Source organism: Ammodytes marinus, assembly GCF_949987685.1.
Source record: "Ammodytes marinus genome assembly, chromosome: 11".
NCBI classification, from domain to species: Eukaryota; Metazoa; Chordata; class Actinopteri; order Uranoscopiformes; family Ammodytidae; genus Ammodytes; species Ammodytes marinus.
In genome coordinates, this window is record NC_137215.1 from 14,030,948 (window position 1) to 14,056,011 (window position 25,064).

The window sequence follows — 25,064 nt, forward strand, 5'->3', positions numbered from 1 at the left end:
ACTTATGTTAGGCTGCAGTTTAGAGAACAAATGTATAGGCTATATTTTTGTCAGTGTGTGCCATCAGCCCTCAGAGACACATGTTGTACATCCATCTCACTCTCTCTCTCTCTCTCTCTCTCTCTCTCTCTCTCTCTCTCTCTCTCTCTCTCGCTGTCTCTCTCGCTGTCTCTCTCCCTGCACAGACTGAGAACGCTGTCTGGTCCGCCCTTCTCCCTGCTGCCATGGCCGGGCGGGATGGTGCCACGGCTGCACCTGCAGATTGCACCGAGATGGAGGAGCAGGTGAGATTTTTTTTTTTCTTTGGACCGTTTGGAATTCTCACTTTGCTCAAAACAGTGCGGACTGAGACGAATCCGCCGCCCCCACTGACAGCGGGCCGTTCCAGTCCTCACGCAGCAAAGATGGAGAGCAGCTCTGCAATAGGACGCAGCAGCAACCGCAGCGACCTCTCTTATTTGATTTGATTTGGAACAACATTCAGCTTCACAATTACGCGTAATAGGAGAAATGATGTGCGTTATCGTTTAAACTGGGTGTCATGGAGGCTGCGCCGTGCACCGTAACCTACCGTTGCTGCAGAGCTCACGTACTGTGTGACGTGCTGATGGGGAAGGGAGAAGTGAAAGTGCATCAGCTGGTCGCTCGGTGGATGTAGCTGGCTGCATAAAGCCACGGCTTATAAATAGCCCGACATCACTTTAGGTCTCACTCGCTTTGTGTGCGCTGCTGAGGCCGGATAGATTTACATACGAGCCCGCCAAGACCGTTTTTCTTTCATATGGCGGCTACGGCAGTTTACGACAACTTGGCTGCTGAGGTAGGATTTTTTTCCCCGACCAACCGAGCCGAGCAGAGTATACATGAAAAGAGAGGCTATGTTGGTTCAGATTGGGGTCATCATCAGAGGAGAGGTTTATTAATGAGGCTGCAACCAACATCTCTTTATAATATAAATGTTCTAATTATTCTTTGTTTAGATTGACTCATTGACTTATTATGTCAAAATCACAAGTTACCAGAGCCCAAACCGGTGTCTCCAGATGGGTTATTTCAGAATTTAATATCGTCAGATGTTGAAAAAAAAGAGTTTTAGGCCAGTTGTTACAGTCTGTGGAAAAAAGTGTGTGCACATGTGTGAGGGATGTGTATTATTCAGAGGAAAGCCTGATTTATCTGGCAATTGAACTGAAGGTGTTCTTCCTGTATTCTCTCAACTGTTGTCAGCTGTTGTTCACATGCTCTCCAGTCATATTCTTGGAAATTGAGGGTCTCATTCATCAGCCGCTCTTCATCCTTTCCACTTCTCACTTTTTGCCTCCATTTGATCTCATCATGAGTGTATTGGTTCCATGTGCTGCATTATCCTCCATCCGGTTGACATTTACTATCATCTTTTTTTTTCAACCTGTAGATGAGTTTATCTTTTTTTCCTTCATGGAATTTGCTTTCATTTTGCATATGTAGGCTATAGTGCCAAAGGTGAGGCCACCCGGTTGTGTCCGATTATGCAATACAGTTTCCCCTAATCTCCTCATGGAGAATGAGAGATGCTGGATTAAAAGGAGACCCGGGGTGGACCCTGTAAAAATGAGGACGTTATTAGAGATTACCGGACAAAGGATTGTTTGTTGAAGTTTGACAAATTGTAACGAAACCCCAAGAAATATGTAGGGTGTGAGAGAGCGCTAACAGCATGTTGTTCTGCCAGAAGTGAGATTTGTTGTGGATTTATTAGAGGGTAAACAAGTCCCCCAGACATTCCTTAAAAGAAAAGGACTAACACTTGAATTTTTCCAAAGCTTTTCTAAAGCGCCACAAGTCTGACTGACTGAGCTGCAAACCTCTGCACAGGAGTAGAACTAACTTGCGAATGTCGTTGAATTGAAGTTTAAATGAATTGTGTCAGCAATGAAAAGCAACAATTTTCTAACTGTTCTTGAAGTGTTTGCTCCATCTTATGAAGCGAAGAAGGGCTGCTGAGTTTAGAATTTGTCACATTAGTGAAAAACAAAGAGGCAGACTGGTCAGACATAGGCTTTTGTTCTTCATATTTAACTAGAAGCCTGTATTAAAGTGTGTTGAAGAATTTTTCTGAAGCTGGTCAACCCATCATTGAAATTTTGGGAGAACAGGACAACAGCACAAGTGAATCACAGTGCCACCTACTTCTGCCAGTCACAACCTGAGATCAGTATTCTAGCCTTTCTCTGCTTTTTAAGAGTTTACTGAATTTACAGCATACAAGCATTATTGTAATCATAAACAACTAACTAAGGTAACTATGGTTACCTAAATCATATTGTCTGTCTGTCATCAGCACACACTCAAAATCGACAAAGCTGAACAAATTTCTGAGCGCTAGACAGACACATAAGACAGGCATTACAAGTGTATTAGCTCGCCTAAAGAACAAAATTTGCCTCACACAGTCAAACCAGAATGCAAAACAAACTGCAGCGAGTAAGGGAAGCGTTGAAGTCTACAAAACCACGTCAGAAAGCAGAACATAAAAAGATGCAGAGACAGAGGTCGACACAAGTGTTATTACAAGCTTTCATAATGTGCATTATATACACAATGTAATTATGGTGAGTAAATGGACCATAAACCGTAAATGGACATTGACCTGTGCTGTAATACGATAGAGAGCGAGGTGTTTTTTTCCGTGTGTCACATATTCTCAGTTTATTTGGTGAAAATCTCAAAGAAATGAACATCACATTCTGCAGCTAGATTGATCTGACGTCTAACAAAATATATCTCCTCTCTTCCAGTTGACAGAGGGGAACATGAAGGCTGATTTGGAGGCTCCTCTGCCTGCCCCACAGGAAGGTTACGCTATCCGGTGCCGAAATGTGTGCCGGTCGTACGGCAAACAGAAAGTCCTCAACAACCTCAACCTGACCGTGCCACCAGGACAAATGTGAGTGGAGCCGCGACACTGACGGACTCAACTCTGTCATATCATGGAGACTGGTCAACTTGATTGATAAGAATTGATCTGTTGATCTATTTTCTATAAATCTATTTTTTGGACTATTTCTCTGATCATTTATTGTCTGATCATTTAAAACAAATTCTTATCAAAGTGGGTGTCTCAAAGCTACATCCACCACTAAGTAAGATATACTTTGATTTTACAGTCTTATGACTCCCCCTCTTCCCGTGTCAGAAACGATAGACCGGTCCTTGTCTTCCCAATCAGTAAATGTGTTTTTTTTAGCACGCAAATGAAAAAAGCATGTCCTGGTCCTACTCGTGCTACTTCTTGGTCATGTTTCTGGAGGAGGAAGTGTTTAGATTTTTGTTTAGTACATACTCAAAGACATATCATTCTGGGGTACTTGTAGTGTTGTTTTTGGTGGCCTGTTTTAAGTTTAGTTTTAGTCTAGTCTTTGTGTCAAATTGTCATTTTAGTTTTTATTAGTCTTAGTCACGTTTAAACTCTTTTTAGTCTAGTCAAGTTTCAGTTGACTAAAAGTCTTGAGCTTTTTAGTCTGCTCTTAGTCAGAATGATCTGGGACTGTTTTCGTCTAGTCTTAGTCAACAAAAGCTGATGACATTTAAGTCTAGTCTTAGTCAATGACTTTTGTATTTTAGTCTTTTTAGTAATGCAATTATACCCAGTTAATATAGTACAATTACCTAGTATAGTACAGCCAAAATCAAAATGTTCTTTAAGTCCCCCATTTCACAAGTCAAACAAGGTTATCTTATCTTATTATATTATTGTTACCTTATAGACTCAAGAATACATGCAATACCAGACACGGAAGACGCTCTGATTGAATTTACATCATATTTATTTGAGCTACCAAACATGTAAGAATGCCGGATTCCTCAACCTGAACAGCAGTCTGGTGGAGCTCGGACAGCTTCTCTTTGTGTTTCAAAATCTCCTGTCTAATGACGTACATTTATATAAAATAAATAGGCCTAAATAAAATAGCTTCAAATGACAATGCCAGAAATTTTTTTACATTACATTCAAGTTTAATTAAGAGAAACAATGTGCTTGAATGCTAGAGCTACAATAACAGGGGTATAATGACCATTGCTAAGGACCTACGTCATAGTTTTGATGGATAGACGTCCACAAACAGGGCTACTACTCGTTCAGAAAACAAGGAATACTTTTTCAACATGACTTTGCATGTACCAGGAGAGCAGGGAACACAGGAGTAGTGTTGTTTTTGGCGGCCTGTTTTAATTTTAGTTTTAGTCTAGTCTTTTTGTCAAACTTTAATTTTAGTTTTTATTAGTCTTAGTCACGTTTAAACTCTTTTAAGTCTAGTCAAGTTTCTGTTGACTAAATGTCTTGAGCTTTTTAGTCTTCTCTTAGTCAATATTATCTGTGACTATTTTCGTCTAGTCTCGTCACTGTCACGTGAAAAAGGTTAGTTGACGACGATATTTAGTCATACATTTTGTTGACAAAAACAACACTGGGTACTTGTACTTTACTTTAGTATTTCCATATTTAACCGCAAAGTAATTATCACAAAGTAAGTCCTGTGAGGGTTTGAATGCTGATGATGAAGTACTCTACTATTACAGTATATATTTTGCTGCAAATGTTACGTAAAAAGTAATAAAAACAAAGCAATGTCAATCTACACAAATATAGCATGGCATGGTTTAGTTGTAGGCCCTCTTTTAGCAGCATTATGTACTGTAACAGTCATGCTGCCGACAGCCATTGTTGGGTTTTTATTTAATATAGACTTCTGGTTATCTTCAGGTGCTTGAATAAACACATGACAGTATCTACTTCCTTTTTTAAATACCGGTGAGGGACTCTTTGAGCTCCTTTCATGCCTGACTGTTTGTGTACAGAAGCTTCAGCTTCAATAGACCCTATTCAATGATGATATATGAACAGAAACTCTCAAAACTTTACTATTAGTATAACAGTTCAGATACCCTTCCAGTTTGACCTAAATGTTTTTGATTCTGTGTTGCAGTTATGGCCTTTTGGGGCCCAGTGGATGTGGGAAGACCACACTGCTGAAATGCATCGTGGGAACTTTGAAAATCTCACATGGTCAAATCTCAGTGTTGGGGAAACCGCCTGCATTCCCGGGTCATGAAGTGCCGGGGAGGATGGTGGGGTATATGCCGCAGGTAAACTTAAAAGTCTTCCACACATTAAACAGTATTTTTTTTATCTATTGCATGTATCCAATGTATTTAGACCTGCATACAATCTTTCATGCTCTTGCTTTTATAAATGAACCCACTGCAATACACTTATAACCTTAAGTGTCCTTAGTTTTAATATTTGGAAAAGCCACTAATTCCTGCAAATTCAAGGTCTTTACTAGCCTGGAAATCCAGACCCTGATATCTTGAACGATAGAGGGTCTGGCGACGATCATTAGTAATTTCCAACTCAAGGGGCGGCTCCTACTCGTGCATTTCAAATGCCACTGCACGCAGTTGGATAGCACTACAACCAATCAGAGCGATGCACAAGGCGACGTAAGCCCCTTTCGTTTAGCGAACAGCTGTTAAACTGTTAAATTAAACGTTTGCCGTTGTCGGTCGGCAAAATAGAACATTCCACTTACTTGCTAATGAAAGATTTGAGTGCCGTCTTCCAAATCGTTAAGGGTCGAGGCCAAAGCAGTCTCAAACTCACACAACATATCCGCAGCCATCTCTGATGTTTACTATCACGGCTTCGACGTCGCATGCACGTCACTGTCGTCATCCGGTTACGTCCTCCCCAGAGTACCATATAAGGGGCTCTGGCGCGCCCGCCAGATTTCTGGCTTTCTTGATAAGCTTCAACGGAGCGGGTCCAGACCAACACGCGCAGCAAATTTAATTTGCCAGCGCCTAGTGGCAGGTCTGGGAATGCCAGGCTAGGTCTTTACCACAACATGTTCCTATTGTTCTTACTCTTAGTTCTGTGTTCAGTCTGAAAACTTATTTTTAAAATGAAATGCTGGTCCAAGTAAAATTGAATAATCTTACTTTTGAACCCATAGATTATAAAACCAATTTCTTGCAGCTCTAGTTTAGGATTAAGTCCAATATCTCTGTCACTCCAAATTTACATTTTATTCTGTCCATAGTGGGTTTTTAAGCACTTGCTTTTCTAGACATAGAAACGTCTTTGTTATATTCACACCAGGGAGCATTGCAGCTATAAGTGTCTTCCTCAGAGAGTTCCTTAATATAGCCTGTGTTGCAGTCAATGAAACTGAGTGTCTAACCTTACTATCAGATTGGATATTTGATCAGGCTAATAATAACAATCATGGCAGGTGTCCTGCTGTGTGCAACCTGCAGCATTGCATTCGTCCTTGTAGGCAGCCTTCTGTGACCAAGACAGGAAGAAATGTGACACCTCCTCTGTTCCCCAGGGTGCAACTGGTGTGCGGTTATGGTGAACTTAACTTATGTCAGCCATTGTAGACATATTAAATATTGACTTTAATAGAGAGTCTTGCAATATACAGTATAATAAATAGTATTCATTCTTTGGTATCGGAATTTTTTTTAGGGAACCATTATATAAGAATTTAATCAAGATTAAATGTTACCCTACGAAATCTGGCCAATAATCCATTTCCGGTATTTACAGAAGTACTCTAGGACTCTTGGAAATGGCCAATGGCCTTAGAGGGCATCCCTGCACATACACATCTGCAGAGGGTCTGATGAAGTAAAACAATAACGTCGTAAATCGAGTGTATTTATGTACTGTTGAAATAAGTTGTGCTGGAAAATGTTGTTTTTGTGTTTTACACCAAACATTTGTGATACAATAGGTTTTTTAAATTGATTTTTCTTTCTTTAAAAAAAATCAATTTATCATCAAATGTCTAATGGGAGAGGTGTCGTAAGACTTTGGTAGGTTGCCAATTTGTATTATGATTTAGTACACACAACATTTAAAATGTTTGTCTTTGTGTCGTGCAGGAGCTGGCACTGTACAATGAATTCACCATCAGCGACACCCTGACCTTCTTTGGCCGAATCCACGGCCTGACGTCTAAGGAAACCCAGGCACGCATTCATTTCCTTGTTGATTTCCTAGATCTACCTCAGAAGACCAGTCTGGTCCGAAATCTCAGGTAAAAAGACTATGAAGATAGTTTAATACAGAGTTAATTAGAACAGATCTTCTGCAGAGAGGTTTTTCTCTTGAACATGATACTGAATGTGGATCCATTTTATTGTGCATTTACACTAAAACCATGCGCATAAAGCTCTGTCATTTTCTGAAGTTTCCTGCAGGGATTGTGAAGGAAGTTCTTTCGAGGTTAGAGGTCAACTCAGGTGGAATACTGTTTCAGGGGACTTGGATGAATTATGAAGCAATATTTATTACAGGCTTGGCCAAGGTGAACCAGACTGCAACTCGAGTGACTTGCGATTCAGTTCTGACCCACACTTCCTGAGAGCACTGTATTAACTTTGTGCTATCTCTAAAGGGCTCTAGAGCGCCAAGCGTAGGCTACCAATGTTTTGGGTCAGAGCTGAACACAGTGAACCATCACAATCTTAGAGTCTAGGGAGATAAGACTTTATCTATACAGCTGACCCAAGTGTCTCCTTACAGGCTACAAGGCTGACCTAGTGTCAGTGTGACCCAGTGAGAGATAGTCTGACACAAAAGACAACCATAAATGAAATATTAATCTTTAACATTAATATTAACTATACTAAAGGCCGAAAAATTCCCTCACAGTCATCAATAACCAATTGAACATCAATACTGTAATAATAATATTAATCTTTATTTGTAGAGCACCTTTCAAAAGAATGTTACAAAGTGCTTAACAGGGATGATAAAAAATCTACACAAAAACAGCACGAACTTCAACAACGCAAACACAAAATATGAGTAAAACAATAAGAAATTCATGAAAACAAAGTTCTACCGTAAAAAGGCCTTCTGATAAAAGTGAGTTTTTAACTGCGATTTAAAAAAAGTTCAGTACTAGGTGATAGGATATCAGCACTGAAAGTTACTGTTAGTGTCACGTTTGGGTTTAATTTCCTACTAGTAGGCCTATATGTGGCGCTTCGCACCATCTCCTCCGTTCCACAGGTCCGCTACTGTATAGTTGCGCGTCTCGCCTTTTTCCTTCCTCATGCACTTTACGATTTCGCCGGCTGTTGTTTCTAAATTGTGAATTTCCTGGTTTGTCGCTGTCTGACTATTGCTGCATAGTCCGCCGTTGAGAGAAATACAGTGAGAGTGCATGGCGTGCAGCTGTTCAATGAGGATATTACATCCGATTCAAATCATTGTAAAATCTAAAATTAATAGACCTATGTGGGGCTATTCTAGGTTAATTGTGAACAAATGTGTGGGAAACCCTGCAGTATCTTGGTTTCATGTTAAATCAGTGTCACTTGTCATTCATTGTATATAAAAACTCTTTACTTTATTACAGCGACACAATATGGATATCTCCCACAGTGTTTCTATCATAAATTCTCTCTTAGCTCTCATTCCCTCTCAGCCAATCACTGTGGGCATAGAAGGTATGAACATGACATCATCCACAGCAACAGGGTCAACACCGCCCTCTAGTCTTACCTTAGGAGTCCCTCCCATTCCTTAGTAAATGTTGGTCTTATCAGCTTTGTGAATAGGTTTAAAGAAATGACTCCCACTCCTTACTAATAACTTTTAGTGCTCCTTAGGAGTACTCTTAGTGCTAAGATAAAATGTTTTGTGAATACGGCCCCTGATATCTTTTGTTTTGTTTTGCAGAGCTATGACTTTGTAACTGATTAATTATCTGAATAGGAATGACGTTTCAGTATAACTTTAGGATAATAAACTAACATGACATTTGGTTTTAACATTTGGCTATCCGTTTGAACTCAGTGCCCCTGTCACTCTCAATCATAATACTTGTAGAAGTGACAGATTCACCACTGTATTTCTTACATTTCATCAGGGGAAAATACTCCAATGGTACAAAATAAGTAGCCCAATGTACCAACACTGGTTCACTTTTGTGTAGCCAAGGCAAAAGTTTGAGTCCATCAAAGTAAAATTTCAGGAAGTGTCAACTATCGGTATATTGCTGTATGACTGTATGACATGCAGTAAAGAAGTTCCTCTTTGTGCTGCAAACACTTACTGTGTATATGCACATACGATATTAACTTGTACTTATAAGTATAATCAGCCTCTCTTGTTTCAACTCTTGATTCACATGCCTGACTTGTTACAAAGACCCTTAAGTTCCTAAAGAGGCCCCCTCAAACCAGCCCCCCATTAGCAGTTCATGTCATATTTATTTTTGACGGTCTGTCATGATGTTACTGACAGGCAACTTTTGGATTAAACCATAGATAGTATATAAAATGGATGAAGCATCTGGGCTGATCTCAGTAATTCCAACTGCATCCAATCGTCCTTGCCTATGCGTGTCGCCATCTTGTCAGATTTTGACTCCGCCTCATTTCCTCTTATCAAAAAAGGGCATTGATGTGACGTCGGGAGGAGGGAGATACACCCATCTAGCTGACGTATATCTCCGAGGCAAAGTGAGGGCCAGCGGCTAACTGTCACTCAAGAGGCCACGCTCCTAATTATTCATACATTTTAACCTCCAATATAATAAAAACTAGCCTGGTGCAAAAAATTCACCCCCTCAGTGTTGTCATGGAGATATGGCCTAAACATACAGAATATAATGTTTTTTTGTACCAGGCCTTAAAGCGACTCTTACCTTTGTTGCATTTTTACACTTTTTTTGGATTAGGTTAAAATGGTATTACTAAGGTAATGACACTCTAAAATGCAAGACAGACCCACCAGGAGTAAAAACAAACAATGATTTCAATCTCATTATATTTTGTGAAAACTTCAACCAATGATATTATTCGGACCGAACGATTTGATTGGCCGACAGACCTGTCTGTTTGACGTCTGCTTCTGTATTGCGCATTCTCAACTAGGCGGTTTGTTTTGATTCCACGGCAGACAGTAGCGAGTAGCGACCATTGTAGAAAAGACCCCAATGTTCATAAGTTACAGTGTTGTTATTTCTTACAGTGTGTTAAAATGTGTTTTGTTCAGTGTGGATAGCTGTCAGTTAGGGCCTTGACGTCAGTCGGCCAGAGAGCCTGTTTAGTAAGTTTCCTTTCTCTTCTCCCTCGGTCAGATGTGTTCACATGGAAACGTGTTTATCTGAGTTTAAATGTGAATCACCCGTGTGTGAGTATGTACATGCAGCATTGGAGGGAGGCGGGATGGTATGATAGTGCTGTAATTCTCAATTGCAGAATCGGTAAGAGTCCCTTTAAATAGGTGTTATAATGCTGTGAAAACGGCCTATTTAACATGGGAGTCAATAAAAAATTGCTCTGTTTTGAAACCTACCCCTAGTGGCCACTCTGTGAACTGCATTTTCTTTGTCACTTACGCATTGGATGCTGGTAGAATTCGCTGTGGTTGGGGCTTGGATGAAACTCCTCCTAACAAATCGTATTTGGGATTGGGAAGGTTTCCTCACTTCCTTTTACTTTGTGTGTGTCATCAGCGGGGGTCAGAAGCGAAGGGTGTCTCTAGGCGCGGCTCTGCTTCAGAATCCAGAGCTGCTCATCCTGGACGAACCCACGGTCGGAGTGGACCCTGTGCTCAGGTCCAAGTATGTAACACACACGCGCGCGCGCACACACACACACACACACACACACACACACACACACACACACACACACACACACACACACACACACGCACACACGCACACACACACAGTTTTCCCTCAAATCTTCCCATTGGGCCTTTCTTCTGATCAGCAGGATTTACAGTTAGATGGTGTTTTTACTAAACCACTGTAGGAGGGAGTTATGTGGTGTCTGTTAAAAAATAATCATGAGAAATTAGGCATTGTATACATTGTGAAGGAAGTTCTGTTAAGGTTGGAGGTCAACTCAGGTGGAAGAATATTTCAGGAGACTTGGATGAATTATGAAGCAATATTTATTACAGACTTGGCCAAGGAGAACCGGACTGCAATTCTCGTGACTTGCACTTCAATTCTGCCAGACTCATGCTTAGAGCTGTGTATTAACCTTGCGCTATCTCTAACACCTCCCCAGCTCGGGCACCAAGCGTACCAATGTTTTGGTTCAGAGCTGAACACAGTGAACCATAACATTCTGGAGTAGAAGGAGATTAGACTTTATCTATACAACTGACCTAAGTGTCTCCTAACAGGCTCCAAGGCTGACCTAGAGTCCGTGAGACAGACACACAAGATAGGCATATATGACCTATTAATTAAAATTCCCTCACATACATCATGAACGGTTGAATTCTTCGCATAACTTGAAAGGCAGGGAAAGACAACATTTGACCAATATAAGATATCTTTTATATTGCAATAATGACATTATATCAGTTTACTCAATGGAATGTATTGGAAATCCAGATGACTTTCCTAGTAACTCTTTTACCTGTCATTTGTCTTCAAGAGATTCTTAACTTGTTTTCAAAAGTTGCTGTTGTATGAAGTGCAGGTTAAAAATGGTTGGCATGAGAAAAACCAGCAGATACTCATCTGTCAGCACTAGCACTTTACAACAGAATGACCATTCTTATATGTTGCAAAGGATGAATAATGCTGCCAAAGACCTATCTTACTATGTATGTCCATGTTTCTAACTCACTTCAGTATTACAATTCAATACCTATGAAAGAATGTATGTGAACAAACTCTACACCACCATTTATGCATAATACAGTATGTGCTGAAATAGTCGGTCAGAAACCTCTTTGAATGCATGCTGCCCTCCCTCTGTATGCTGTCCTAGTATCATTTTGTAAAAGCACCAAAAAGTCTAGTCAGATCAGACTAAGATTTTAGGGTAAAACTTTATACAAGTGGGTCAAGTGTTATGTGTTTTGATTTTCTCTGGCGTCCCTTTTAGGATCTGGCAGCATCTGGTGGAGATTGTGAAGACGGGGAAAGTCTCTGTCATCATCACCACACACTACATAGAGGAGGCCAGGCAAGCCAATGTGGTGAGATCATCTCTGTACATGCATGGACATAAACACACAAAAGGACCAATTAAGCAGAGAAACACACAAACAGGAATCAGGAATGCTGCTGGTCCTCATGTTGGTCCCCTTCATAGTAAAACAACGAGGCCATTGATATCCAGACTGTGTGACCATGTGGAAGTGTATTCTTTATCAGCTTCAAAAGGATGGACAACAGCTCCTTATGAACGAGAGAACTTCCTATGGAGTTCATATACAGTAGAAGCTCTCTTGTGACTTTATTTTACATTTGACCAACAAAACAAATCATTTTCTTTCTTTCCCTTTTGGTCATAATTTGATCTTTTAGTTCATTGATCGTGTTCTTAATTTCTTATCATCATATCCTATGCAAAAAATATAATAATAAACATGAAAAACATGAGGCAACTTTAAATACTCACTAGCGCACACAATGTGTATTAATATGCCACTGATAGTCCCCAAGAAATGCACAATTTACTCGATTTGCTCAAGTGCAGTCTGTGTAACAGGATATGTGTTGGGGACCATAATACTTTTTTTTTTTTTTTTTTTTTTTTTTTTACACAGATAAGTCATGGTCAAGGAACATGATAGCACTCTGAAAAACATAAAATTTAAATGCTATAAAAGTAGTTAAATGAAAGAAGTTTATTGGCTGTTACTGTCATTAAATCTTTGCAGCTGGTGATTGAAATCTGTGCAGGAAAACTTTGCATAGTCTGAAACCTTCCCCAGCCTACATACAAATACAGACAGCATCGAGGAATAGAGAGAAAAAGGGAAGTGATGCAGAGACACATTTAGAAAATACAGTCACTGGTTTCATTTGTGCACACACAGTCACAGATTTAAGTCTTAATCATATCAAGGTTGTAGTTGTGTGACAAAGGTCATACACAAGACCAGCACAAAGGACATACAGAAAGCAAGTACCAAGAACTCCCATGTCACCTGCACTGCTGGTCAAATTAATGCTCTGCTCAGCATAAATCCATGAGTTCAGTCATTGTTTCACCGTTAATCTTCTTTGTATGTAAAGTCCATAAAGCCGAGTGCTTTCCAAGATTGTAATGAGGATTAGCCAAAAGCTACGTTTTGTTTTCATTTTTTTCCAATGATACCAATCACAGCTCTCCCTCTGTTAGTGAGCAATAGAGGAAAAAATGTGACTCCAAAGGTGTCCTATCTACATGTTGTATATTCTTGGCTTGCTATAATTAGCCACTGGCTAGCGGACACAGTTAGAGAATATGTGAACTCTGCACCATCTCGGAGGTCCTGTGAGGATGGGACCTGGAATGAATTCACAAAAAGTATGAAAAACCTCTTCTCTGCACTCAAGTGATTGTTAAACAAGCTTTTGTGATCTTTTTACAGATGCATTTCCGTGTCACTCTGGCTTAAAGAACTGCAGACCGAAATAAATTATTTGTCTGGGTTTCTGCGAAGATTTGATTATCCCATGATGATTTATATTATAAATATATATTTATTTTATGATTTACATTATTACTTTTCTTTTGGGAACAAAATCTGATTTTTGCAATTAGTAAAAAGGAATTAAAAACATTAGCTTTTGTTCCGTCTGTATTGTTGCTTTAAACAATCTCCACAATTCTCCACATCACACTAACGCCCCAGTCAATTCTCCAGGTCGGTCTCATGAGGAACGGCCATTTGCTGGCCGAAGGTCCTCCGGAGGCAGTCATGAAGCAGCACAATGCAACAGTGAGTACTCATTCGAACACCTTATGAGACATTTGGGCTATGTTCAAAAAGCCCTACTAACGTCCTACTCATACTAATTTTGACGTCAATGTGAGTACGTTGTGGTTGTGTATGCGAGTTTGTGTAGGCGAGAAATGCCCGGATTAGTAGTTACTTCCGGGAAGATTTTGTGTATGGATCGATAGGTTACTTTTGTAGTATGTAGGAGGGAGGACATTAGTAGAGCTTTTCAAACACAGCCAGAGACACCCAATGCAGCAGTTAAGATGCATTGTATTTAGGATGGCATAAGAGAAATAAAGCAGAATAGAACGTGTGGATGGAAATGAAGAAAAGACAATATAAGAAAACATCTTAAAAATAAGAGCAAGAATAATACAAACAAGAGAGTTCGGTTTAATTATAAGCAATTTTTAACATAGTGAGAATAAAAAAAATATACAATTTATGACTGTTCCCCGTTGACCCACGTTATCTCCCACTGCAGACCTTGGAAGATGCCTTCCTGCAGTTGTGTATGACGTCGGACCAGATCATCTCTAAACAGGAGTCCAGTCCGCAATGTGGGCCGTTGGAGAACAGCATGTCGTTCGAGAGTGGGCGGGATGAGAGTCATCCAATCCTTGGAATGGGAGCTGCAGAGGAAGTTATCAAATATTCAGGTATTATTCAGGAAATATCCAGTCTGCATGAGTGTCATAATAAGAGCTTTACAATAATTTGGGTAAGGTTAAAAAAATATATTTCCCCTCTGAATTGCAGTGGAGTAGAAGTAGATAGTGGCAGTAAATAGTTTGACTGTGTGTTTGCTGTGTGTGTTTGTGTGTTCAGCGGGCTGGAAGGTGCAAGCCCGACACATGCTGCCGAAGTGGAGAAACATCGCCGCCTTGATGATCAAAACACTGGTGCGGATGAAGAGGATGCCAGTGTAAGATGAAGTTAAAAGTATTTAATAGTGATGTTTAGTGATCAATAGCAGGAGTTATGTTGTTGTTTCTGACTGTGTCTCTCTCCCGTTGGTTCACAGCTCACTGTGTTTCCAGTTCCTGTTGCCTGTTATCCAGGTGTCTCTCATCTGTTTGTGTATCGGAGGAGACCCAGAGGGGATCCATGTCGCCGTGGTGAACAACGAGACCGCCCCCTCCGCTTACAGCCAATCACTGCTCTCCTTCCTGGACAACTCCAGCGTGCACCAGGTATATATTTCACAACCAAAGAGGAACTGGGGGATTTCTGTACTTGGTCAACCATAGAGATTTTCTCTGTTGCAAATACATTCACTGTGAATATGGAAGATTATTAGCGCCAGGGGTGAGAAATGCATTGTGCACCTGCAAACTCGACAGTTCAGGTCTCCGTTACATTTGAAATCATATTGACAGATTCAAAGTTCTGGGATCAAGAACTCATGAGCAAAACGTTCTTATGACTAATATAAATGATATCAAAACATTATTTTCCAAAAAAACATCCTCCTTGTAATTTTCTTTCTCACCCCTTGCCCTGCTTATACTTTTCCATTATGTTAAACTGTGAGTAGGTTTAAATACATTTTTTTGTGGTTACTTTTATTGCCTGTATTACTTGAATTTTTTTTGTTTTACCCAGGTTTTTTACCCAATACATTTTACTTACTTACTCACTTTCTTTCTTTATTTATCACTGAGATAGTGTTTGTGTTCCGTGGCTCACAGAGCTCAGAGTGACTTTTGTTATCTGAAATGGTTAAGTCCCTCAGAAGGGAAGTGAAGCAGCCTTTCTTTTAAGCAAAGTTTCACTTCTGCTCAGGGCAGAACAAACACAGGAACATTTTCTAGGAAATCAGTGAAAGGTGAAAGTTGTTTTTCTCCAAGCCACTTCATGTAAAACAAATGAAAATGATGTGTATCCGTAGGTGCCCTTGTCTCATACAGATGCTTTCGAAGGGATCTATAACGGGGAGTACTGGGGTGTCATCGGCTTTGGCAAGAACTTCACCAGCTACCTGACTAAAAGGTGAGACACCCAGACATCCTAGGTGTCCCAATGTGTAAAAAAAACTGCCCTCTAGGTGCACTCCCAAGTGGAGAACATTTGATACAGTGCCATATACACTGCTCTACGTGCAACAAAATTACTTGGCCTTTAGTTTACTTTTTAATTTCACCACTTTTATGTTACATGCCGTCTCTGTTGCTGCATCCTTTCACTGCCTTTGACTCACTAAAACACATAAATCAACTCCTCCTAAATGCCATATCAGCCTGAGTCAATCCTGGAGTGAAACGGCTAAGAAGTGATTAGGTTATTGTTGGAAAACTGCTATGTGTGTGTGTGTGTGTGTATGTGTGTGTGTGTGTGTGTGTGTGTGTGTGTGTGTGTGTGTGTGTGTGTGTGTGTGTGTGTGTGTGTGTGTGTGTGTGAGAGAGAGAGAGTGTATGTGTGTCCATTATGGTTTACTCGAAATGCAAAACAAGGCCATACATTGGGCAGTAAGTAATTATTAAGGGAAAAATCCCTGTTTAAATATAATATTCATCACTATAAACAATGGGCATAAACACTATTGTGCCTCATTTCCACCGAGTGGGAGGTTGGTGTTTGTCAAGGTGCTTTTCAGATTTGAGGATTTTGAGTTTTTCTTTATCTTTTGTGGTTTGGGTTTTTTTTAGACCATTTTCACTATTTTTATAACATTTTATAGACAAAATTAATCTCAAGAAAATAATCAGCAAATTATTCTATAATTCATGGATGCAGCCCTGTAGAGCTATTCTACATAAGGAAATACTCGGTCATTACATAAATGAATGGAAGAATCACAGCTTTGCATGCAAGTTCGTTTGTCCGAAGGGAGGCTTCTTGCAAACACAAACACTGGAACTGGATATGTTGTTTTTGGCAAATATATTTAAGAAACCATTAAAATCCACATCCACTGAAGCATAAAAGAAAATCCACATCTTGCATCACCAACCAAACAGAGTCACATTTGCTAAATTGCATGCATTACAATATATTCAATATCTAGGTCATTGGCATTTTTTTATTTGTGTCAGAGAAATATGGAGCCTCGCCAGTCGCCAACCTTTCAGTTTTTAATCAGACGAGTAATTCCAGCCTGTAGTCACACAGCTTTGTAAACTAATTGGCTTGGCTGCTAATTAGTTTGGAGGTCACACAGTTTCTTTGTGGGTTTTCCCTACATGCCTCCAAAAAGAAACTGTTATTTCTTCCGCATACTGTAAATATTTCTATTTTTAGTCAGGATTATTCAGATCCTCCGAATAAAACTGTGTGAATGTTACTAGAAAACATCTACAGTGAAAAAGAGTAGTGTTTTGCCTTCACATACAGTATATCTATAATACATCTCTGTGTATCTTTCCTTTTTTGTTGTTGTGCAAAACATTTTTTTTTTAAATGAGCGTCTTCAGCATTGTATCCCTCTTATTTTTTCACACTATGTCCGTGTGTCTTATTTCGCAGGATGGTGCAGAGGCAGGTTTCCAGAGAGGTGGTTGATGGAGGATCAGTACACGTCTGGCTGGACCAAACAAGTAAGATTCCTGTAGTTTGAAGGGTTTGTTTTTATTACTGTTGCATTGAATAAGTGCCATTATAATGCATGAAAATAAACTCCTTGGTGCAATTAGAAGACCTTCACTCATGTATGAAAAGATTGACACCTGTTTAATATGTTATTCTAATGGGAGGATGTACTTGCACTGTATATGTATTTTAATATTCTATGTTTTGTCTACAGATCGACAAATTGCCTTTATGCTGCAGAAGAAACTACATGACGCCTTACAGGTAAGAATAAATGTCTTTTTTTCTGCTGTTTTGTTTAGACAGCTGGAGCCAAACATTTTCAAATGTTCAGATGTTCATTGTTCAACACATCTGGTGAATACCAAGATGTCTGGCAACATACAAGTTGTCACAGTTAAAGGTGAAGTGAGCGATATATTTATGTTAATATACATGTTAAATTGCTCTATATTCATACAGTGATCACTTATATAGTGTGCGCGCTTCATAATACAGGTCTCTCAGTCACCCGCTCTGCATGTAATTGGCAAATAAACTTTTCGGGTATCCCACTTCCTGATATCCAATCAGAAGAGAGAACGCTACAAATCGGCACGTCTTACTGCCAGTGCACGCACAGAGAGCTACAAAGGGGTGAATGTTTATGTGCCTGAAATGGCGGAGCAGGTAAAAATCCTTCTCAATGTCTGTTTTGATGTTTTTTTATCATGTTTTATCGCACTTACGGATCTGAGATGACGCTAGATGACTCGCTGTTTGAAGACAGCAGTGCATTAATGTGGTGACGTAGGGACGAGGGAGGGGACTGCTAACAACAGTCACTGACAGGAAGTTAGCTAAAAGTACTATTTCGCTAACTGAACCTTGAAGTGACGCCAATTTGTACTGTAACTAAAACCCTCAAATATAACATCAAACATTCAGCTCAGCGCCTTTGCTTTAAGGCACTATCAGCATCATTTATATGCTGAAAGAGGATGATGATAACCTAATTATCTCCAAACCCTATTACAGTACAGTTACAATCTGTCATGATGAAACATCCTATGTTTGACCGCTAGTATTAAACTTGTTGATTTTTACTCTGTCCTTTTATTCGCAGGGTTTTGTGGACAATAAGTTGGGCAGTATGTCGTACCTGGCCGCACTGCCATTGAAGGTAAAAAATTAAATGGAATATTGACAATATAGAAATGCATAAAACCTTTTTGTATTGCAAACCTACAAGGGACACTATAGTACATAAATGGTAATACAAGTCTCATAAATGTAGCTTTAATTGTTAGCATGTTCCTGCCTGTGCTACATGCTGTATAAGAAAGTCAATCCTTGCTGCTGTTGTCTTGCAGTTTGAAGAGCCGATCTATGGCGCCCAAAACACAGACTTCACTACGTTTGTGACACCGGGAGCTGTACTCAGGTCAGTGTGATGTGGGACGTTGATGGAAGATACCAGCTACCAGCACTTGATAACTACTGTACAACCTTGTATTGACTCTTGACTCTTATTTGGGAATTCATGTACATTTTGAAGACCATGCTTAAGTACATGCATGAGCACATGTGGCTAAAGGTCATTTTATGATCGGTTGTATTATTTAGCTTAATAAACCTTGGGGATTGAACCAGCAACCCTTCCTAGCAAGTCAGTCTTCTTACCTAACATCAAAAGCTGCCATTTTGACATCCAGCGTTTTTTTCTCTTCCTCCTCTTTCAGTATCACCTTCTACCTGGCCTTGGGTCTCACAGCTCTGTCCTTTGTCCTGGAGAGAAAGGAGGGGCTAATGGACAGATGCTGGGTCGCAGGTGAGATGTTTACACTGCTACTACAGTTCCAGACACACATTGTTTATTCATTCTTTGTAGTGCATTCACATTGTATGGAGAGTGATACAATTACATTTAAATGTAAAGAAATGCATATTAAAATACAGTGGCTGGACTCAATGTTCCTAGATATTGGTGAATAAGCTCAAGTAAGATCTTCAAAAACAATTAATTTTTTAATTTTTTAAAGAACAAAATCTGAGCTTTCTTGTTGTGTTATTGGCATGTTATTAATATTAGTAATGAGGTGGAAACAACCCTTTGTGTTCTCTAAATCACAAGATAATTAACTCATAATAATGGCTTTAAAATGAAATAATTGCATGCTCAATTTCTGTAGGCTTATTTTAGATACATAGACACAAAAAATTAAATACTGTAGTAAATTGTAATTTAGTGTGATGAATAGTATGTCCACTGAATACCAGCTATGATCTTTTATGTCCTTGAAATCAGTGCTACTGTAATTCCCTTATTGACTCACTCATGTTCAAATGCTCATTTGACTTATTAATAAAAATTATATTTGCAAAAAGAGACTACTAGGAAACGTACACTACAGTTCTTGAATTTCAACATGAATAAATGCCCTCTAAAAGTGTATATATTTTCTAGCTATGTTCTAATTGCTTGTAAAGGGGGGAGAGATCATTTTCTCTTAATCTGCAGATTCATTTTAATCCTTTGAGTTTAGGTAATAAAAGCGCTTGTTGGGACCATAGATAGTATATAAAAGGTTGGGACAGACATTTAACTCAAATCAATGCAGTCATTTAATGTAATTTGAGATATAACCAGTAGGGGGAGTAAAATGATCAAGGCAGGGTGTGAAAATGAGCATTTCACAAGCTGGCTAAAACACTCTAAAGGGAAATTGCTTTCATGTTGATTAATTATGTATAATTGATTTTAGGTTTTGTCATCATTAAAAATGTATTTAATTTTTTTGTTTTGGACATTTCGAAATTTAAATTTTTTTTTTACAGAACTTATAACTGAATGATAATGCATTATTTCTCTCTCCCTGTTGCCTTCCTATGCTCCCAGGTGTGAGCTCTATGGAGACGATGCTGGCTCACCTTTTCTCTCAGCTGTTTGTCATCAGCGTTCAGATCATCCTGCTGCTCCTCTTCATCTTCCTGGTCTTCAAGGTCCGTAGTTCTAAATCAGGCAGCAAGAAAACACAACACTGACAAACACAAACACACGCTCCAGATAGCATGAGACGTTATTGATTGAGAAATGCAAAAATCACAAGTCATAGCAGATAAGGTTCACAATCAACTCACTGTTTGTTTCTCTAATCGTTCTCCTGTACAATTTGTTCCTCATTGTAATGCCAATACCTGACGATAGTCAGTCCTGTCTCACCCCTACACATGAGAGCAACGAACCCCCTCTGCACCATAGCCCCGCTCCTTTCTGGGTGAAAACAACCGCTATCAGTTGACTGGCGTTCAATACAAATTCTGAGATTTTCACCCAGTAGGGGGCGTGGCCGTATTCACGCCAGGAGTGAGGAGTGAGCCTGAAGTCTGCAGTTAGACACTCATGATCATATTTCCTGTGATGTGTAACAACAAAGCTGCTGTTTAAGCCCGTTTCTGAGTCTGGGAGGTGAATTGAAAGAGCTGACATCTGCTCATATAAATGGACATAAATCAAAGCAGGCTGATGGGGAAATGTAGTTGATACTGTTTATCGTCGTTGCTGACTTTAGCCTACAGGTAAATCAAACTGCAGTTGTTTAAAACAGAAGCAAAATGAATTCCAATTTAGATTTTTTTTATAATTATTTATTTAATCATTATTCATTCATGAAAGGAAATTATTTGTGCAAATTTGAAGAATTAAGTAAAAGCAGATTGCATCAATTGTTTATATGCATATATTTTCTGATCTTTCTCTGTATGTAGCTACTGTGTGGTGCAGCTGATTGATAGTGAGCCCCTCTCAAAGGTCACTGCATTCCTCATATAAGTTGTTTTGTGGTGTGTCTATTACCCCTCTTATTTTCACTACATTGTCCAAAATTGGACTTTAGGCCATAGTTGTGTTGATTCTTATTCATTGTAACTGGCAAACAGACTTTTATACTACAAGATCATGTAGAAACATTCCATTTCCTTTCTGTAAAATGTGCATGTGAGCGTGCACTTGAGAGGAAATGTGATGTAAATCGACTTGTGAAACAAACAACCAGCCGGGGGGAACATGAGGATTCAGTTCATCATTGATTCCCATTACACATGTGTTTGAAATCAATACAGGGAGAGCACCCTGAAGACAGCAGTCAATAGTGTGTGTGTGTGTGTGTGTGTGTGTGTGTGTGTGTGTGTGTGTGTGTGTGTGTGTGTGTGTGTGTATTTGTATGTGTCCAATGATTACATGCAGGCAAATGATTTTATGGTTATGCACTGTTGTCTCCGTCCATCAGTGTGTGTGTGTGTGTGTGTGTGTGTGTGTGTGTGTGTGTGTGCGCGTGCGTGTGTGTTCACGTGTGTGTTAATTAAGGTGCCGAAGTCCAAAAAAGACCACGGCTTCATAAATCACTTCCTGAGTTGGCCGTATCCAGGGATCACTGCAGGATCGCCACGACAACAGCCCTTGATTGCTGTGGCAACCGAGTAGTCATGTGGCCTCTGGGTGCAGGTCTATTTTTGCACGTTGTCAGGGGAGACGGATAGTGTATTAACACACTGAGGACAAGTGCACCAACACACACACACACACACACACACACACACACACACACGCAAACACACACACACCTAGAGATTGTACTCCAGTTAAGGGAGTTATCTCCTTGAATTGTCTGAGCTGAGACCTGCAGACTTTTCTTTCTGGTTTGGAACTGTTTCCCGTGTCGCGCAGCGTCTCTGCTTTGTTTGCTCTCCTCTCGCTCTCTGTGATTTACAGTCAAACTTAATCAGCTGTGACTTTTCTTCTCATTTCTTGTGGGTTTTTTTGGCTGCAAATCAGTGCAAAACATCAGAGAGTGTTTCTGTCGTCTCCTCATCTCTGTCTCCATTCGTCTTCATCTTATCTTCTCATCTGTTCTTATGTTAAAAGAAAAGTACTCCACCGATTTATCATTTTACTCCTTTAACATTGTCAGACTCCTGAGCAGTAGTCAGAGGCATTGTGCTAGAAGCAGCTGATGTGGCTTGGAGCCTCTAGCACCAAGCAGATAGGAATGGGCTATAGAGTACAGCTTACTTATTTTCTAACTCCACACCAAGCAGGTGACGATATAAAAATGTCATGTTTCTATTAGGATAAATGAGATTCATGATATTATCCAGATAATGATAAAAGTATTAATGAAAATGTTGAAATGGTTCTTAAACTCACTTTAACCTACATTTAGTAAATTAACAAATAATTTGATTGCATCACTGATGGGACACATTATATTAGGAAACAACATTCATAGAGAATTAACTTGTTTTGTGAGGGATGCAATTGATAAGCCGAGCCCTCAACCATGGAGACTGGTTTAGGATTTAGGAATGACTTGAAAGCGCCCTCTTTAGGCAATTCAATAATACATATCCCGATTATGGAAAATTTAACATACTGTGAGTGTAAACTCAAGCTGACTCAACCTGTTGAGCCACAAAGGGTTTTATACAACTTTTTTTAACATATTCAGTTCTTAAATCCTGTAGTCAGGAGAACATTTTGCATTGATTTCTAATATTGAGGGAGGTGCAATGTCTTATCGGGTCTTTCCCAATCGCCCTTGTTAGACGCATTGATCAGCATAGAACATAAGTGTACAAAACATTGCTGTTATCGATACATCTATACATTATCTTTACAAAATACATTATAGAAGAATTACAGAATAATTATTCATAGTGGGTACAGAAAACGACAATACAATTTTCAAGAAAATGGACAACCATGGACTGACTTTGTTATGAGATGTATCCATAAATAGAATAGTATTTGCTGTTTCGTTCTAATTTATTTATTTATTCTTAACACTGTTACATTGTATTAACACTGTAGGTCCTCTTCAGCTTTGTCGGTGTTACTAGCCTAAACCTGACTAAATGACTGATTATCTTCGCTCACTCTTTTTTACCCCTATGTCTCTCTCTCTTCCCGTGTACAGATGCCTAATGAAGGCTCCTTGGTGCTGATCATCATTCTGATCATGCTGCAGGGCATCACCGGCATCGCCTTTGGCCTCGTCATCTCAGCCGCAATCGATGACGAGCAGAACGCCAACCAGGCCGCACTGGGCATTTTCTACCCTAACCTCATCCTCAGCGGTAAGACTTAAGTGTGTGTGTGTGTATGTGTGTGTGTGTGTGTGTGCGGCTTTACTGAGACATGTCGGTCTAATCCCCCCTCTGACAATTTGGCAAAGTTAAGGAAACAACGAGAGCTGCAGTGGGTCTTGCATTCATGGTTGTTGTCAAGTTGGTAGTCCAATTACCTATTTGCTGTAAGTGTTTGGTTGCAAAGTTAATATATATATAAGGGCAAAGTTATTTTTTTTTCAGTTTGTAGAACACTGTTTCAAATATAGATACTGTGTGTGATCCTTGATTCTTTCCTCTTCCACTGGATGGATTGTGTATCCACAAAGAGGTTGGCAGTCTTCCTCGGGGCCACACAAAAAGAACAATCGTTTATACAAAGTAGCAATGACGCAAGAAAGGAACGAAACAATTGCCAAACATAACGATCAGAAAATAAGTGAAATAATAGTGAAACAAAACCTGGGCCATCCTGTTTTGGATGGCCCAGGTTAAACATGAAACTCTACACACTGCCCTGTTCTCTGTCCTGTACCATAGGTATCATCTGGCCCGTGGAGTGTATCCCGTATCCTCTCCGCTACCTCAGCCTGGCTCTCCCTCAGACCTACGCCTCAGAAGGCCTCCGCTGTATCATGTACAGAGGTAAAGTACATGCACATGTTACTTACACTACGCTCGTCAGTTTCATAACACCGCAAGCCGACGCATGCACACGGCTTTAAGTTTGTTATATAGCCCAGTCGTCTGAATGATTTATCAGCTATGGGAACCTGTGTCACTCAACCTGTCTCCAGGAATGTAAGCTAATAGCAGCTACGCTCTTGTTTCCAAATCTCTCCCCTTTTCTCTTGACCCCACCTTCTCCACACAATTAAGACCTGACGACAAGCCCTGCTGCGTGTTACATGATATAGACGCCAAGCACAGGAAGTCAGGGGAGCCATTTCCTGTTACTTTTTTTTTCTTTTTCTTTTTACCTGATCATGGGATGAGTGATCAGTGAAAGGCGAGACACAGGCAGAAGTTGACAAGTTGGATTCACTTAAAGCTCAGTCTACCATTTCATACTGTTTATTGTTTTCCCATGTTACCTCATTACTTTTGTGATGATGTGAGGAGCAGGACTATTTGATTGTTTCTTGCAGATATGATGCTGTTGTTTCATTAAAAAAAAATTATAAAAAAATGTAATTTATTGAAATGGGCTGAAAATGGCATATAGTATATAGATATTACATTTTTGCCGTCTTGCCCAGAGTTGGAAGGAACGATAGATTCCACTTTGAGATCTGTCGGTTAGGGATGAAGCCTGTTTGGTTTTGTATGAGTGAAACAAACATGATGCAACTTGTTGAATCATGACATTTAGAGGTGATGATAGACGGCTGGATTTACCATGTGGACAGAGCCAGGTGAGCTGTTTCCCTCAGCTGCCAATCTTTATGCCAAGCTACAATAACTTGTTTTCCAAAATCTCTGTTACTCTAATGGGGCTCTCTAACGGGTGCTTGTGTTTACCCATTATTGAACGTTTGTTGTTTTCTAAATGTTGAACATAATCTCTCCTACAGGTTGGGGTCTGTCTCGGATGATGGTGTGGCGAGGCTTTGCAGTCACTATAGGCTGGAGCTCTTTCTTCTTTATCCTGGCCACGGTCATTTTAAAGCTGAGGACATGA

The 25,064-nt window shown here is 39.8% G+C and overlaps 1 protein-coding gene and 1 long non-coding RNA gene across 4 annotated transcripts; one reads left to right on the forward strand and one right to left on the reverse strand.

Moving 5' to 3' along the window:
• Positions 1-233: 233 nt before the first annotated feature.
• On the forward strand, positions 234-25,064 carry abch1 (ATP-binding cassette, sub-family H, member 1; the record flags this gene model as incomplete). Its single annotated transcript, XM_080036695.1, has 20 exons — positions 234-284; positions 2,778-2,926; positions 4,968-5,127; positions 6,934-7,088; positions 10,524-10,631; positions 11,920-12,013; positions 13,673-13,747; positions 14,235-14,409; positions 14,579-14,675; positions 14,775-14,943; positions 15,642-15,742; positions 17,216-17,286; positions 17,493-17,542; positions 18,384-18,440; positions 18,631-18,701; positions 19,000-19,088; positions 20,157-20,260; positions 23,233-23,392; positions 23,924-24,028; positions 24,958-25,064. Exons 1-20 carry the CDS (start codon positions 273-275, stop codon positions 25,062-25,064), a joined length of 2,109 nt encoding a protein of 702 aa, XP_079892821.1. The 5' UTR covers positions 234-272.
• LOC307257456 lies at positions 12,785-20,536 on the reverse strand. Of its 3 annotated transcripts, none has more exons than XR_013845099.1 (4): positions 20,399-20,536; positions 20,189-20,270; positions 18,941-19,045; positions 12,785-14,382 (listed from the first exon to the last, which is right to left on the reverse strand). It is a non-coding gene; the product is annotated as an uncharacterized lncRNA (long non-coding RNA). The 3 variants fall into 3 exon arrangements; XR_013845100.1 differs by having other exon boundaries at positions 18,941-19,063; XR_013845098.1 differs by lacking the exon at positions 18,941-19,045.